This window comes from Pongo abelii, chromosome 16 (genome assembly GCF_028885655.2).
Source record: "Pongo abelii isolate AG06213 chromosome 16, NHGRI_mPonAbe1-v2.0_pri, whole genome shotgun sequence".
NCBI lineage: Eukaryota > Metazoa > Chordata > Mammalia > Primates > Hominidae > Pongo > Pongo abelii.
In genome coordinates, this window is record NC_072001.2 from 45,282,519 (window position 1) to 45,300,230 (window position 17,712).

Below are 17,712 nucleotides of genomic sequence, written 5' to 3' on the forward strand. Positions count from 1 at the left end.
CAGAAATGATGTGTCCTTTTCAGAAGATTTTTTATGCCTAGTGAGGCCTGTAGCAGATTCCTCTCCTGTACATTTGTTCAAACCTAGTACAGGGCCAAACACCAACTCTTACTCTTACTGTATGAATACTTACTTGCATTGATATCAATATTATAAAATAATTCAGTTGTAGGGTTTTTTTTCCCCTGTCTTTTTCACTTAGGCATGTCTTCTTGGGCCAAACTATGGGCCCCAGACCCATGTGAGGCCCCAGAATAAATGCAAAAGACTAGCGATCCATAGCATATCAGGCGGTCAATAATAGTAAACTGCCACGTGGAGTGCTGCGACATTGTTTGACATGTAAAAGGGGTCCTCCTACTAAAAATAAAAATAAATTAAAAAAAGGAACCAGATACCATTCTCTAAGTGGAGGGTCTTCTAAAGATAGTTGATCTCATCTATTATGTATTAATTTTTTTTAACATCATTGTCATTCAATGAACTTTCTTGGCCTTGTTGTCACATTCTGGTGGAGTATTTTCAGGGAATCCACTTATACCACTGAACATACTTCGCAGTTTGAATTCTTTGAACAAAGCCTAACTCTTTGTGCTCCTCTTATGTGACTTTCCTATTGTTTTGCTATCTACTCAGGAGCGATTGGCTATTGAATATGTTAGGTATTTGTACGACTACCTTATATAGCTTGAATTTTTCAGAAACTTTTTACTCTATTGTTACCCTTTAGGAGCTGACATTCTTTTCCTGTAAAGCTGTCGTATAAGCACATTCTGTCTCTGTGATTCATTCTCCAGGCTTCTTCAGTGGGTGAGTTATATCTTGACGATGGCCATTCATTCCAATACCTCCACCAGAAGCAATTTTTGCACAGGAAGTTTTCATTCTGTTCCAGTGTTCTGATCAATAGGTAATGGCAGCTAAAGAAACTGTTTTCTTAAGTAAATCGCACTATCCGTTCGGCATCCTCAAATGCACAGGTATGTTTTAAGGTACTATTTAAAGAAATGAATGGTGAAGGCCGTTTCTGGAATATTTTTCTTTTCTCTTCTTTTCTTTTTGAGACAGAGTCTCACTCACTCTGTCCCTCAGACTAGAGTGCAGTGGCGTGATCTCAGCTCACTGCAACCTCCACCTCCTGGGTTCAAGTGATTCTCCTGCCTCAGCCTCCCAAGTAGCTGGAACTACAGGCATGCACCAACACACCCAGCTAATTTTTGTATTTTTAGTAGAGACGGGGTTTCACCATGTTGGCTAGGCTGGTCTCGAACTCCTGACCTCTGGTGATCCACCCACCTCAGCCTCTCAAAGTGCTGGGATTACAGGTGTGAGCCACCGTGCCTGGCCCGTTTCCGGAGTATTTTTCAACCACTCTACCATGAATGATCCTCCCTTATTGTCTTCACCTTCCTTTCCCCCACTTTTTTTTTTTTTTTTTTTTTGAGATGGAGTTTCACTCTTATTGCCCAGGCTGGAGTGCAGTGGCACGATCTCGGCTCACCGCAACCTCTGCCTCCTGGGTTCAAGCGATTCTCCTGCCTCAGCCTCCCAAGTAGCTGGGATTACAGGCATGCACCACCACGCCCAGCTAATTTTATATTTTTAGTAGAGACAGGGTTTCTCCATGTTGGTCAGCCTGGTCTCGAACTCCCGACCTCAGGTGATCTGCCCACCTCGGCCTCCCAAAGTGCTGGGATTACAGGCGTGAGCCACTGCGCCCATCTCCCTGACTTTCTAAAAAATAAAAAAGGACTTAATTTAAGCTCCCACTAATTCCATTCATTCATCCATTCACCAATTCACTAAATATCTGATTTATTATAATTTGATTGTAATATCCAAGTCACATTTGTAACTTTTGTGTTCTTCAGTTATTTTTCAAATAACTTGTTAAAGAGAGCCTGATTTGGCCACCAGTTAGCTGTTCCTTGGTACACAGGGTCATCTTTTTGAGACAGAGTTTTGCTCTTGTCGCCCAGGCTGGAGTGCAGCGGCATGATCTCAGCTCACTGCAGCCTCCGCCTCCCAGGTTCAAGCGATTCTCCTGCCTCAGCCTCCTGAGTAGCTGGGATTACAGACGCCCACCACCATGCCTGGCTAATTTTTTGTATTTTTTTAGTACAGACGGGGTTTCGTCATGTTGGGCAGGCTGGTCTCGAACTCCTGACCTCAGGTGATCCACCCACATTGGCCTCCCAAAGCGCTGGGATTACAGGCGTGAGCCACCATGCCCAGTGAGTCGTCTTTTATTATTATTATTATTATTATTATTATTATTTTGAGATGGAGTCTCACTGTATCACCCAGTCTGGAGTGTAGTGGTGCGATCTCAGCTCACTGCAACCTCCACCTCCCAGGTTCGGGGGATTCTCGTGTCTCAGCCTCCCAAGTAGCTGGGACTACAGGCACCCACCACCACTCCTGGCTAATTTTTGTATTTTTAGTAGAGACAGGATTTTGCCGTGTTGCCCAGGCTGGTCTTGAACTCCTGGCCTCAAGTGATCTGCCCACCTTGGCCTCCCAAAGTGCTGGGATTACAGGCATGAGCCACCGTGCCTGGGTCTTTTATTATCATCTTTTATTATCTCTTCATCCTAGTAAATATGACTCCTATATGGATCATGCCTCCAAGGGACAGATGGGAAAGGAACTCACAAGGCTGGAGATGTTGAGCTGGTGGCCACTTCAAACCCCCATCCCTCTCCTTTTAATACTGTTTGTATCTATTCCAGTTCTGCTGACCAGAGGGGTCATTATCCCAGCAAGTGTGTGGTGGAGCAGATCTTGGTCTTAGGCTTCAGGAAGGAGCCATCTTCTGTGACTACCCACTCATCTGGTGAGAAAGCAGTCCATTCTTACCTCACCATTTGTTTTTATAAACAGAAGTATCTGCAGTGAGATGAGTAGTCACCAAACAAACATAATATGCTGAGCCTGAGTGGACTGTGTGCTTTCAGGTAGAGGTGAAATATACTAGTCTGTAGAATAAATGAGGCCATCTTGCTTCTCTTCATGAATTGATCTTTCTGCTCACTTTTAGTGTTTTTCTAAGGAAACTTATTTCGGGCTTGAAATAATATCATAGCTTCTCTGAATATTTGTTTAAACTATAGCTGCCTGAAGACCTGGAGAATCCTACGCATGTGTTTGGAGTTTATGAAAGGGCAGGATGGGACTTATATCCTTCCTTCCTTCCTAAAGTTCTTGGACAAATTTATTTGTTCCTTACGGTTTCTTTTCAACCAATCTTGTGGTCAAAACAATGAAATTTTCCACGTTTCTAAAACTTCATGGAAGTTCATGGGTAAAAGTGCTATTAATTTAGAGTGGAGTATAAGGTTTTATGATACAGTGAGAAAACATTTCAGATTTGGAGAAAAGACTTTTCCCTTCTAGAGATTCATCAAAATTTCCCTGTTTTATTGTCTTGCTATTTAGATGGTAAAGATCAGCCTGTGGCTTTTACGTATTGTACCAAAACATCCACCCTGAGCCTGGAGAAGCTCTCGCTCAACATTGCCACTGACTGGGAGGTCCGCATCATATGACAAAGAACAGCCCCTGGTGATGTGAGCAGGGACCTGCCTGCCCCTTTCAACTTTTCCCCTCGCCTTTTTTGAGATTTTTGCTGCAATCTGTTTGCCTTCCCTGAATCAAAATAATCTTTCATTCGTCACCATTATACTAATGAACAATAGATTTCATGTTTTAAAATTTCAGATTTTACATGTTAAGATGTACTAACAATGTTCCTTGTATCAAACATCTCCTTTTCTCCCGGATACATAGCCCTGAGACATTTATAGCGTTCAGGAGTCTTCTGTTGCTTCCATTCCTTCAGCAGGGCTGCGTGGGTCTGTTTTAATGTGGGCCAAGCCTACCTGGGCAGCCCATTTGCCAGGGCTTGCCTCAGGCCATGCAGCATTGGCGCTCTGGCTGCAGCAGCTGAGTTGCTCAAGGCCAGTCTCCAAGTGCACAGCAGCCTCTGGTATTCCCCCCAGTTATCTTCCACCCACATGGACTGGGCAGAGCAGCCCTCTTCTGTGTGCACTGCATACGCTGCAGCAGTGGTGAATTATTCTCCCCTAGAGATCAATTTGGCAGTACGAAGGATTCTTTTCTCTTTCATGCTTCTCAGGCTCAATAGTTTCTAATTAATCTTAAAATCCATGTCTTTTAAATTGTTTTTTTAATTAAGTGCTGTTTACTAACCAAATAATATTTATAACATGAGTAAGCTATAATTAATAACAATGGAATAATTACCCATGTACCCACCACTGGACTTCAGAAGTAGAACTCATGACTGGGACTAGGATGAGGCAAGGGAGACCCTGGCCTTGGGCACAAAATGTAAGGGATGCCAAAAAATACAGTAATCCAAGTAAGTAAGGTTTCAATCCAATATTTTTAAAAATCAGAATTAGTGCAAAAAAAAACCATGATGAACAAAATATAAAAATTTAAAATAAAGACAGGATTAGTATTACTGAGTTTTTCTTTTGTCCCAGGCTCTAATATGGCTTGGCATGGGGCAGAACATTACAACATACCAGTCGTGTCATGGTGCCCAAGGCTCTGCAGACCTCAGTGGCTCCCTGCTGCCTGCCACAGCATCTGTTTTGGCAGCCTCAACTCCTCAGCACTCCTCAGCACACACCTCTTCTTATCAGGCTTCCTCCACTTAGCAACTTGCTAATGGCCACCTCTGTGCCTTCTGATCCCTGGGCGCCAATATCCTCCTGCCCTTACCATCCTTCCAGGCCCAACTTAAATCCCACTTTCCCATGAAGCCTAACTACGTGAACACCCCTACCCCCATACCCATTAGCAGTGATTTTGCCCTTCCCTGTAATGCTGTCCCACTTATAACTGTGCTCTACTTAGCATTCTCAGGGATCATACTTTAATGTTTTCAGTATGTCTCCGTTCTCCTACTAGATTGTATGTCCCTCAAGAGCATGTTCTATTTCTCTTCTATCTGACAGAGCACTATTATACCTGACTTTCAGTAACTGTTAGCTGTGATTGGTTAGCTGGTGGATTTAATTGATTAAAAAATTACAATTGAATGTATTTTCATCTGATTTACTTTTCTGATCAAGATTCTTCCCAAAGGCAATCAACACTGTGCATTTCCTTGTGGACACATTTCATAGTATGAGTTGAGATTTGAGCTCTGCACCATATGTAAGCTCACAGAGACCTGCACAGATTCTTTGCTCCTATTTCTGTAAGTTTTGCAGTTGAGAAGAAAGGAGCAACCTTATATTAGCTGAAGCCATGGTGCCTATCTTCAAATTTCCCTTGCCAACCTAAAATAAAACTTAGCCAGGAGACTGGGTGCTCCTCCCTAATATAAATGATAGTTTTTAATAGCATTTAAAGTTGAATAAGAACTATCTTTAGGTCAACATTTATTGCACGTCTAGTCTTCCATTTAAAATATTGTTGGAGGAATGGAGTAGTAACTAGTAGAGTAAGTTAATGAGGAACTGCTCTGTTTTGACCCAAATCTATATTGAAACATTTGGCTAGAGACAAGTGGAGAGAGCCTGGGTGTTTTTAATGGTTTTCTGCTCTTATTGCTTCTCACACTTTACCTACCTCCCATTTCTGAATTTGTGTACCAGAGAGCAATATGGGGCTGAGTTGGCCTACAGGTATTAAGTTACTTTTTTGTGGCTAATTCTTAATATGGTTTCATAGGAAACTGGATTTTATATAAGAAATTTTATTCATTTCAACAGGGTTCCTAAAAAAGCTCTAAAATGAATGCATAGTGTGTCTTTCCTTCAAGATGTAAATGTCAAGGAATGAGTTGGCAAATCAGTTTAAAAACACAAACTACCCAACAGAAAAATGTAAGTATAATCTTTCAGAATGGCAATCTGGCAACAATATAAAAAAAATTTTAATTTTAATAAAAATATGTGGGGTCTCACTATGTTGCCCAGGCTAGTCTTAAACTCCTGGACTCAAACGATCCTCCTGCCTTGACCTCCCAAAGTGCTGGGGCTATAGGCATGAGCCACTGTGCCTGGCCTTACCTCCTCTGTTGGAACAGTTGGCAACATTGGAATGGGATCTTTTGATTACATGGTAATTTTTTTACTTTTGAGCATTGTATTAGGATCATATAGAAGAATTTTGTTGGTTTTAAGAAAAATACAATTCTGGAGTTTGGTCTATGTGCAGAATTCCTTCACTTTGTCACATCCTTTTCACTATCAAGGCATCAAAATGATAAGCAGCAGAAACACAGTCAAAGCACATAAACACTGGGAGTTGAATAATTTTTAGCTAATTAACCACTCTGCCTAAAAGCCTTAGTAATGAGATTCCTAGGATTTCCACCTACCAAACCCTCGAAGGGCTACTCTAGGGTAAAATAACTTCTCAGGCCAGGGAGTAGAAAGCCATCAGCAGCTCCACTGGAAACAGGCTATCATATTAGCCACTGACGATGGAGGCCATATAGCTAGCATTCTAGGAGAAATAGCAGAGACATTGGCATCTCATATCACATCTGCTTGTCTCATGACAAGCCTTGCTAAAGGCTGTAGTGCCACACCAAAACTTGCCAGAATTAGACAGCTGGTTCTTTTTTTTTTTTTTTTTTTTTTTTGAGACAGAATCTCACTCTGTCACCCAGGATGGAGTGCAATGGCATGATCTTGGCTAACTGCAACCTCTGCTTTCCGGGTTCAAGCGATTCTTCTGCCTCAGCATCCTGAGTAACTGGGATTACAGGCATGCGCCACCAGGCCCAGCTAATTTTTGTATTTTTAGTAGAGATAGGTTTTCACCATGTTGGCCAGGCTGACCTCGAACTCCTGACCTCATGTAATCCACCTGCCTCTGCCTCCCAAAGTGCAACAGCTGCTTCTTGACAGTTGTTTCCACCCAGGCCGATGGTATTACATTGCTGTCCAATCAGAGCCAGGGAAAGGGGAGCCTGACTATTTGCATGCAAGGATACAGAGATCTTATACCTAATTCACATCAGTTAAATCTTACTCATGCATTTACTTCCAAGGAAATCAAGAGACCTGGAGTCTAGTTTGCTTCTACAGTGAACTGGCTGAGTGATCTTGGCCATGGCATTTAACCTCTCTGGGCTTTGTTAAAGAAAAGAGATAATCTCTAGCCTGGGTGCAGTGGCTCACGCCTGTAATCCCAGCACTTTGGGAGGCCGAGGCAGGGGGTTCACTTGAGCTCAGGAGTTCAAGACCAACCTGGCCAACGTGGTGAAGCCGCATGTCTACTAAAAATACAAAAATTAGCAGGGCATGGTGGCACATGCCTGTAATCTCAGCTATTCAGGAAACTGAGGCAGGAGAATTGCTTGAACCCGGGAGGCAGAAGTTGCAGTGAGCTAAGATTGCACCAGTGCACTTCAGCCTGGTGACAGAGAGAGACTCCATCTAAAAAAAAAAAAAAGAGATAATCTCTAAAATTTTGTGAGTTTTCTGATACTTAACTGTCAAAATACAGCAGATATCTCAAGTTTCCTCAGTTGTAAAATGGAATTAGTGAAACTTGCAGAGTTTTTCTACAAGTTTAAAATATCTTATGTGTACAGAAAGGGAAAAATAGTAACATTACCAGGGAGAAACCCAGTAAGCATCACTTTAGGCAAGTGATCAAAGTTGACATCACCTGTAATAAAATCTGTCAATATCATATACCCCCAAATATGGTTTGAGGAGGTGGCCATGTCACATCTGTGACAGTCTTCCCCTAAATCCATAACCTCAGTCTAATCATGTGAAAAATATCAGAGAAACCCAAATTTAGGGTCATTCTACAAAAACCTGACAAGTACTCTTCAAAAGTGTCAAGGTCATGAGAGACAAAGACTGTGGAATGATCAGAGACTGGAGGACACTAAGGACTTCTATCTTTGCAACTCTTTTGTAAGTCTAAAATTATTTTAAAATAAAAAGTTTTTTAAAGGTCTCTGTGAAGTGGCTAGCTCCCAGTAGGCACTTAATGAATGAGAGGTATTATAATGATAAGCAAAGACATTGCTTCCAATAGTGTTAGAAATCAAAGAAATGCTTCTTGGTGGAAAAGACAGAGCCATTAGTTGGCAATGCTGTGCAACAGAAACCATTCCAGCCACAGATATTACATGACCGTGGGTGAAATAGGTTATAAAAACTAGTTCTTTATCCTTGAAGGGGCTTCTGGGAATTGAAATGTGCAGCTGTTTATGTGTTCATTATATGCCCTTTGTTCATGGGCTCGAGTTGGACTTCTCCCTGATAGCATTGGTTTCCACAGCTGTGCCATTGAATAAACCTTGAGTTTGGACCTGTTCATCTGAGAGAATGTTTTATCCACAACAACTGACAGAGCAAAATGAATGGCACCTTGCCCTTTCTGTGTTTGATACGCCCACCCTGCTCTGACAAGAGGCTCGCTGCTGTCACACACTTCTGTTAGTTACTCACAGATGGTGCTGGCTGAGACAGCTGAGGAAAGAAAGCTCAGTGGGTTTGTGGCCCAGGACAGCTCCTTCGCCTGGAGCAGATCAGCAGAGAAACTTTGATTGCACTGGCAAAGCCAGAAGTGTAAGAAATTTCTCTTTGCATAGGAAAATTTCATTCACCAGATATATAACACATATTTATTAAGGGCCTTCTAAACCTGAGAGGGAAATGGGAACCCACTTCCCAGCTCCACAGTCTTATGGGCAAACGGGAAGTTAAATAAGCAGAAACAATAAAGTGTGGGTCAGTGCTCTGAATTTCAGGGTGGGATAGAATGCTAGGCTGGGACCCAAACTTATGATAGAGGGGGAAAGAAACCCCACCTTTGCTGTCTATGCCACTGGTGACTTTGAGGGTGGAAGTCAGTCTTTTTGTTGCAGGCAGATAGGCCAGCTTCTGATGATTGGAGATGCTGCATACCACATGAGCCTGGGCAGATTATACCTATTCCTGTGCTGTCCACATAGCAGATATTCAGTTAATGCCCATTGAGTGAATGCTGATTTGCGTCAGTGAGTAAATGTATCATTCAACCTGATCTAATTCCAAAGTAATATTAAATTCAGGTCTTCTCTAACAACACCATTTATTGAGTGCTTAAGAAAATCCTGGCACAGTGTTAAATGTATTACATAAATTATTTAATTGTTACAAAAACCTAATAACAGAATGACTGTAATTGTACCTATTTTATAGGTGAGAAATCTGAGACAGAAAGGAAGAAATAACTCACCTAAAGTTACACAGGCACAGCCAGTAAGGGGCCAACCTAGACTTTGAACCGAGGTGGTCAGTCACCAGAGACCACTGTCCTCTATTCTGCCTCTCCAAGACTAGCAAAAAGCCCTGGGCATTTTCTTGGAGGGACAGATGGCTAGGCTGATGGTTCCTGCAAGCCCAGACATAGAATTCTTCAAAGCCGCAATCCCAGGGATCAGGAGGCTGATAGTACTCCCTATTTTACCTGTCACTTCCCACCTTCTTCCATAGCCTCTAATCTTGGATTATTGAGACTGGTCGCATGGGAACAGGCATGACTGCAGCCTAGGACATGCCTCCACTCTGCCATACTTGAAATGTGGTCATGTCCTTATAGCCCAGGGAGCAGCTATTGTGGGTAGAAGACAAGGTGGAGGCCAGGCAGGTACTTCCCTTCCCCAGAGCCACTTATGCTCTCATCTAAGAGCCCTGAAACCAGGTGTGACATCCCAGGACTTAACAGGCAGTCTGGTTCAGTATCTAATTCCGACTTCTGTCTCAGATGCCTAATGTGGCATGGCTGAATGAGTCAACATATAACCTGTACAGTAAGTCCTCACTTAACATCATTGATAGGTTCTTGTAAACTGTGACTTTAACCAAAACATACCATGTGCTATAGGGACTTAACTCTTGTTTATATCAGTTAGCCAGGTTTCACTATACAGTACATCATTTTGCTTAAAGCCACAGCTTACGAGAACCTATCGATGACGTTAAGTGAGGGTTTTCTGTGCTCAGGTGCACTTTTTTTTTTTTTTAACATGGAGTCTCGTTCTGTCACCTGGGCTGGAGTGCAGTGGCGCGATCTGGGTTCACTACAACCTCTGCCTCCTGGGTTCAAGCGATTCTTCTGTCTCAGCCTCCCAAGTAGCTGGGATTACAGGCACCCGCCACCACGCCCGGCTTATTTTTGTATTTTTAGTAGAGACAGGGTTTCACTATTGTTGGCCAGGCTGGTCTCGAACTCCTGACCTCATGTGATCCACCCGCCTCGGCCTCCCAAAGTGCTGAGATTACAGACGTGAGCCACATGGCCCAGCAGGTGCACTTTTTAGCAGATTCAGTCCCAGTGTTTATTTTGGGGATGGGGAGAGACAAGAGGTGGCAAGGTCAAGTATGCAGGTAGAGACAGAGATTTTCTCAACTGAGGACTCTGCTGAGTAGCATTTTCCATGCAGACATTTCCAATGAACGCTGACCCAAGAACATTCTAGAAAAGATACCAAATCTAACATTGAATAATGTTCTGATATTCTAAAATTTTAGGACTAAAAATCATGTTCTCTAAAATTCACAGAATATTTTCGTAGAATTTAGTACCTCCCATTCACCCTAACTAGCTTTTTTGCAATATTGTTTTCCATTCATTTGATGGCCAGTAGTTGGGTGGTCTGTATAACTGCCTACTCAATAACATGTCAGCAGTTCTCAGCTTCTTTCCAGTGTTCACCTTACTGAGATACTCCCTTTTCATTTTCTGACAACATTCCTGGCAACAGAAATGTCCCTAGCCAGGTTCTCCTGTCTCTACCATGCAGTCTCTCTTGCTCTCATACTCACAGTGTTTCTTCACATCTATTTTTAGTTTTCCTGGCTCAAGCATCTTCAGGCCACTGAAACACAACCCTCACTCTCTTTCCCTCTCTCTCTCTGGCATGCATGCTGCTGGTAGGAGACCCCAGGTCAACATTGCTTCAGAAATCCTTTAGCACTCATTTCTCAGGAGAACTTATGGCTTCAGAATCACAGCTTGGTTTTTAAGATGGACATAACTTGTACGACCTTCTGATGGGCTTTCAACTTCAAACTGGATGTGGACACTTTTCTCTCAGATGACAGAATTACTCCAACTTCCCCTTTGCAGTTGCTTCCTTTCCTTGAAGGTAGCTGTATCTTGTTTTCTTTAAAAAGCTTTTTCTTCCAAAGCCACTTGCCATGCCAACCGTCATTAGCGCATCTGTGGCTCCAAGGACAGCGGCTGAGCCCCGGTCCCCAGGGCCAGTTCCTCACCCAGCCCAGAGCAAGGCCACCGAGGCTGGGGGTGGGAACTCAAGTGGCATCTATTCAGCCATCATCAGCCGCAATTTTCCTATTATCGGAGTGAAAGAGAAGACATTCGAGCAACTTCACAAGAAATGTCTAGAAAAGAAAGTTCTTTATGTGGACCCTGAGTTCCCACCGGATGAGACCTCTCTCTTTTATAGCCAGAAGTTCCCCATCCAGTTCGTCTGGAAGAGACCTCCGGTGAGTAGCTTCCTGCTTGCTGGTTGGGTTTTCCCCCCACGGAGAAGTCCTCCCACTCAGCACCTCCAGCAGCTCAGCTGTGCACATGGGCACTGGGGGAAGGATCCTGGCAGTAGCTCTGCTGGGCTCTGTCCTTAAGTGTGAAGAGGGAGGAGAGGAACAGGTCTCAGATATTTGACCAAATCTCAGCAAAATCCAGAGGGAGAGCGGGGAGGGTGGGGCTGATTCTCATGCTCTGCCTCTTTCTCTCTGAAAAAAAAAATCTTGCTTTTTATAAAAGTGGTTGGAACTCAGTTTAATTCATCCTGTAAAAATAAATATTCCTTTCTCAGAACAAATTCCAGACAGCCCAGATCTACCCGTTCGTTTTAAATATCTTTCATCTTTGTAAGATTATTTCAGTTTCTCTGGCTAAAATCATGATGTCATTCTTCTTTAATTTACCAGTGGCCATATCTTTCTGAAACACAGAAACCCTAGAAAGAGGAGAGTCGTAGGCAAGGAATATTTTTTCATGCATAAAATGTTGGGGTTAGAGAGAGAGACCTAGCAATCGCTTTTGTCCACCTACCTCACCTCATAAGTGAGGAGTCAAGGCACACTAGAGTGAAATATATCTAGTGGGCACATGACAGAGCCCGGATTAAAACTTTCTGTTTTAGGAAACTCTCCCAGCCTCTGGGTTTCATTTATAGTGATCACCAGGAGGGAAATCACATTCCCCTGGCTCACCTCTCTGATCATCCCTCCAGTGTGACTCTTGTTCTTAATTCAAGAAATATTTATTGAGCATCTACTAGTGCCAGCACTGGGCAAGCAACTGGGGGGACAGCAGTGAGTAAGAAAGACCAAAATTCCAGCTGTCTTGGAACCTAGGGTCCTGAAGGGAAGATGGTCATTGAACAAGAGTGACATTGTCAGGAGACGATGTTCTGGGTGCCACGGGATCATGTGGCAAAGAGAGCTAACTTGGTCCAGGGAGACAAACCCTCCATGAGGAAATGATGACAAGCTGAGACCCAATACTATTTATTAGCCATGGTTTTCTTTAACCTAAGGTGGGCCAGGCATGGTGGCTCACACCTGTAATCCCAGCATTTTGGGAGGCCCAGGCTGGAGGATTGCTTGAGCCCAAGAGTTCGAGACCAGCCTGGGCAACAGGGCAAAAACCTACCTCTTTTGTACTAAAAATTCAAAAAATTATCCAGGCATGGTGGCACATGCCTGTGGTCCTAGCTACTCGGAGGCTGAGGTGGGAATATCGCCTGAACTCGGGGAGTCGAGGCAGCAGTGAGCTGAGATCACGCCACTGCACTCCAGGCTGGGTGACAGGAGTGAGACCCAGTCTCAAACAACAACAACAACAACAACAAACCTGAGGTGGAGTACTAGACAACCCTGTATATTCCATAGGGGCTCTTCTTGGTTCTATGGTAAGGCCCATAACTGTCCTGAAGGCCTTCAGTTTAGAAGATAACACTGCTCTGCTATCAGAGTAGTTGGACATGTCACAACCCCTTGCTGAAATATCTTCAGTGACATCCCTCTCTCGGCCCCCACTGCCTTCAGGACAAGTCCAAACTCCTTAGCCAAGCCATAGGCCCTTCTCAGCTGGTCCCTGCCTACCTGTCCAGGCCCATCTCCATCCTCTTTCCCCAGATCCTGACACACCAGCAGTGCTTGGACATTTAGCTGCTCTGTAGTTCCAAGTCTTCTCACACCGGAGGCCTTTGCTCATGCTGTCTGTCTGCCTGACATGCCTTTTTTTGTTCCTATCTGAACCTCTGCTCAGGTGTCACTTCCTTCAATCTTTCTCATGACTGTTTTCCTCTCACTGAGAGCAGAGACCCTTCCTGTTCATCTTTGAGGCCTCCTCACCAAGCTCAGGCCAGTCCCATAGTGGGTACTCAGCTGATGCTGGTGAATGAAAACCCATGCCCGAGGGCCTTGACCAGTGAGACAGGATAGGCCTGTGTTCCCACACAGGGAGTTCCTAAAAGCCCTTTCTTGGGCCAGACATGGTGGCTCATGCCTGTAATCCTAGCACTTTGGGAGGCAGAGGTGGGAGCATCAGTTGAGCTCAGCAGTTGGAGACCAGCCTGGGCAACATAGTGAGACCCTATCTCTATAAAAAAAGTTTAAAAAAATAAAAGCTCTTTCTCAGAATGGGGAAAATTAAAACCTACAAATACTGTTTTCAGTGAAATCATTGGTGGACTTGAGTCTTCAAGCTAGACTTACAAATTAATAAAAATTCTTTAAGGGCCTGTTATGCTCTAGATACTAGATTGGGCAGTGTCCATGTTTGAAATGAGGGGTGCAGAAGACTTGTCTGTTCTAAATTGTGCCCCCACCACCACCATCATCATCAACAAAGATCCTGGATTTTCCACTGTTTGAGTCACTGAAGGACCAGATAGCAAAGGCCACTCTTGGATAAAATGCCCACATGTTCCCCTGGGGTTAAGATCACAGGAACACGCCCATTGGGTTCACTAGCATAAATGAGAAATATAAAATTAGAGATGGTCAGAGTTGGAATGATTCTTGGAGAGGTGCTCCAGTGTCCTTGCTTTATAGGTGAAGTGATTAAGGGCCAGAAAGGGCAAATGACTTATCTACAGCCACACAAGTTGACTTGAAACTGAAAAACTGAAATGACTCCAGAACTTTCTGACTGTGAAGCACTTCTTGGAGACATCAGTTCTCCATAAACTTCTTCAGATGTAGTGAACTTTGCCAGCCCTATGCAGTCTGAAAAGACTGTGTCCTATCAGGAAGGGCAGGTGAGTAAAGGTCTTCCTGCTTTTACTGTCTAAGGCACAGAACCTTTGGAAACCAATCTGAATTTTTTTTCAACCATCAAGTATTATTTATTATAATTACAGTGATAATGATAATAATGATAAAGGGAGAATTATTCCTGGCCAACTATAATTCTAGTTAAAATAGCATGCTGCACTTTCAGCCTTTCCCTCTTAAAAGAAAACAGGCTCTGGCCAACTGTTCCCAGCACACCTGTAATCTCTTCTCTCACTCACCAGTGCTACCTCGCAGACTTTCTTCCTCTACTCGGGAGCATCATGCATTGAGTTTCCAGGCCAAACAATCTGATTCCTCTAGCCTTTCCTTATATGATCTATTTCTAGGATCAGAAAGCAAACAAATTATTCAACACTTCTCAACTGTTAAGGCAAGTTTTCTTGATGACAGATCCCAGGGTAGAATAGAATGGCTTCTAGAACAGGGCTTCTGGGATGCTGGTGCCCAATATACTAGGGATAGGTTGGGGATGGGAGAGCAGGTCATGTTTCATTCCATGGGGTGGAAGATTCAATTGCACCACACTCCTGGCCTGTCTCCTTCCCATGGTGGGTTTGTAAAGAGAACTTGACCTGTGAAGCCCAGTTCTTGGCTTCCGTCTTTCTCTGGGAAGCAAGCTGCCTGCAAGAAGCACGGCTTCTGCTCTCTGCCCTCCTTGCAGTAAGTTTTCTGGAGGCAAGTCCCTATGGGGAGTCATGCAGGAGTCCCTGGGCCACCTGGTAATATGTGATTAATAGTAAAGATAATCACTAATCTTGAGTGAGAACTCACCACATGCCAGTAACTAAATGCTTTCCATATGTTAATTCATTTAATCTTCACAACAATCCTGTGACGAAGTATCATTATTGTCCCACTTTACAAAGGAGGGAACTGAGTCTCAGAGGGATTAAATAACTCACTCCAGATCTCCCAGTTAGTGAAGGTTGGAGCTGGGATTTAAATCCACACAATCTGGCTCTAGAGCCCCAAATCTATCTAATTCTGAGATTTAGATGTCAATATCCATTTTTATTAAACAATAAATGTGGGATTTTGGACTCCCACCTGCCCTGCACTTTTGTAGTATTCCTTTATTGGCTCAAAACTCATGCATGGAAGTAAGGTGTCATTTATTGGGCCTCCTCAAGACACAACAGGCATTGAGTGACACCCCAGGGGTTGCCCCTGAAAGCAGCAGCCTCTATAAGTTGGAGATGGAATGGCACAGTGGCTAAGAGCCCAGGCTCTGAGGTCAGATAACCTAAGTTCAAGTCTGGGCCTGCTACCTAACACTTAGGTAATCTTGGTCACATACTTACCCTCATTTTGCCACAGGTTCTCCATTTGAAAAATGGAGAACAACCATAATTGAAGAACCCATCTCATAATTAATTGAGGATTAAATGAGTTAATGCCGGCTAAAGACTTGAGACCAGCACATGGTTGAGTGATCAGTAAACATAGACTACTCTTATTACTGCCTACAAGCAGCTGTGCGGTCTCTTAAAAGTGGCAACATCATAAATATTTTTCCAGCTTAATTTGTGCCTATGACCACTCAAGATATTAACCACAGAAATGTATTTGAGTACTTCATGCCTGGTCTAAATGCATCCACCCATCTCAGCATGAGGATGTGTGTGTGAATGCTCCCCTCATGGGCAGGGGACTGCTTGTCCTTTAGGGCAGTTCTAGTTATCTACATCAAATATAAAATGTACGTTTGGTTGTGAAAATCTGAGTGTATCATAGAGCCAGGAAGGCGACTACAAAAGAGGGATCACACTTGGCTGGGAAACTTGGCACCTTGCTCAGTGATTGGCTTTAAAGCCTCACTGAGACCAACATGGTGAGCAAGGGCTTCCTTTTTCCCATCTGCATGTGCCTCAGTCATGCCAGGTGGAGAGTTCTTAAGCTATTTCTCTCTGATCTCCTGCAATCCCCAAATCAGGGGCAACCTAGATCCCTGCTTCTTTTGGAGGGATGAGAAGTGAAGGGCCAGTTGCAGGACCTTGTGATGAAAAGGTATCTGGTCCTCTCCTCACCCTTGGTAACGTGGGATCCCAGAATTGCTCCACAGTGCCCTGCCCTGCACCATCAGCTCAGCTGGCCAGGGCCTCCAGCAGTGGACCCTGACAACAATGAGGTTCCTGGGCTTACCCCTGTCTCTGGTGCTAGGTGGAGGCACCTTTCTGTAAATTCCATGTTATTCCAGACCCACCCTAACCTAGAGCTTGGAGAAGGAAGGGCCCACCCTATTTAGCAGCTGGATTAACCCAGACTTCAGATTAAACTTCCCTCCATCAGCATGGTCTCAGTGTTTCTTGGCTTTGCTAGGAGAGGTTATTTCTGGTTGGGCCTCCAGTTCACAGCCCTGAATCGGAGTCAAAACTGCATCATTGATATACAGCCACCTCCAGCTTAACCTCCAGCTCTTTCCCTAGGAAATCCGTTCTCCCTTCCTCCACTGTCCTCCAAGCTCCTTGGGCTGATAGCTGGGCCTTGCAGTTTCTCATAGCAACCTTCTGCTTAGCTCTCTCTTCTATTTGCTGTTGGGAGTTGGGGGAGCTCGCCACCTTCCCACTTAACTCCAGATCCAGTGCCTTCTCACTTGCTGGTAGTGGCTGGAGCTCCAGCTATGGGTTGCCTAACCTTTTCCCCTCACCTCTTTCCCTCAACTCCTGTCCCCACCTCTCTGTCATTACAGAGCCCCACCCATTCCCGGCTCAGAGCTGGGTCTCCACTTCAGCCACATTTCTCTGGTGTTTGCCTTTCTTCCTGCCAGGTATTACTATCATACCCATATCCATCCGTGCTTTGCCCAGTAGTCCAACCTCACTCTTAGCCCCGCTCTTCCTCACTCCTGGGGCCAGCTAGTTCCCTCCACCACCTGGACCTGTGGATGCCTCTTTCCCAGACAGACAGCAGCAGCCCCTTAGTCCTCTGAATAGATGACTTTATTCCTTGTATTCTGGTACACAGAAATCTCTTGAATTAGGCTTATTTTAAGGATAGAGTTTAGGTAAGTTTCCAAAGCTATAATTCATCATGAACCTTATTTTCCCAAGTCTAGAAGATTCTCAATACTAGTAGTTTCTTGATCTTATCAGAGGGTGTCCATGGAAGGTCATGACCATCACCCAGCTGAGTGCGGTAGAAGGAAGCTTTCTAATGTAAGTTGCATCACAGTTTCAGAGATGTGAGAGAAATTCAGAAATGTGAGGGAAATTGTGAAATGTAAAATGTGAGGGAGAAAAGCATTCAGAATGGAAAAATAAGACAAAGAGTCCCTTCCCATCTAACTCACAGCCCTGCCATCCCCAACTTATTCCTTTTCCCAGGCTCTTTCTTTCTTCCGTGCTGTCTATCGACATGGACCCAGCCACACCGGCTGGTTTTTGCT

General features: G+C 44.0%; 2 protein-coding genes across 9 annotated transcripts in view; both read left to right on the forward strand.

Annotated features, from left to right (window-relative positions):
* The window catches only part of GANC (glucosidase alpha, neutral C), an 82,834-nt gene extending 76,970 nt beyond the window's left edge, over positions 1–5,864 (forward strand). For 3 of the 5 annotated variants that reach the window (XM_054532632.2, XM_024232503.3, XM_054532633.2), the window contains 3 exons: positions 798–910; positions 2,733–2,836; positions 3,439–5,076. In XM_054532632.2, coding sequence (XP_054388607.1) covers positions 798–910; positions 2,733–2,836; positions 3,439–3,548 — 327 coding nt within the window. In that variant the 3' untranslated portion in view covers positions 3,549–5,076. Of the gene's footprint in view, positions 1–797; positions 911–2,732; positions 2,837–3,438; positions 5,077–5,750 lie in introns of those variants that run through there. The other 2 variants (XM_054532634.2, XM_054532635.2) reach the window with 2 other exon arrangements.
* The window catches only part of CAPN3 (calpain 3), a 57,831-nt gene continuing 45,870 nt past the window's right edge, over positions 5,752–17,712 (forward strand). The window contains exon 1 of one of the 4 annotated variants that reach the window (XM_063716592.1): positions 5,752–5,864. In XM_063716592.1, coding sequence (XP_063572662.1) covers positions 5,817–5,864 — 48 coding nt within the window. In that variant the 5' untranslated portion in view covers positions 5,752–5,816. Of the gene's footprint in view, positions 5,865–6,662; positions 11,505–17,712 lie in introns of those variants that run through there. The other 3 variants (XM_063716591.1, XM_002825346.6, XM_054532639.2) reach the window with 3 other exon arrangements.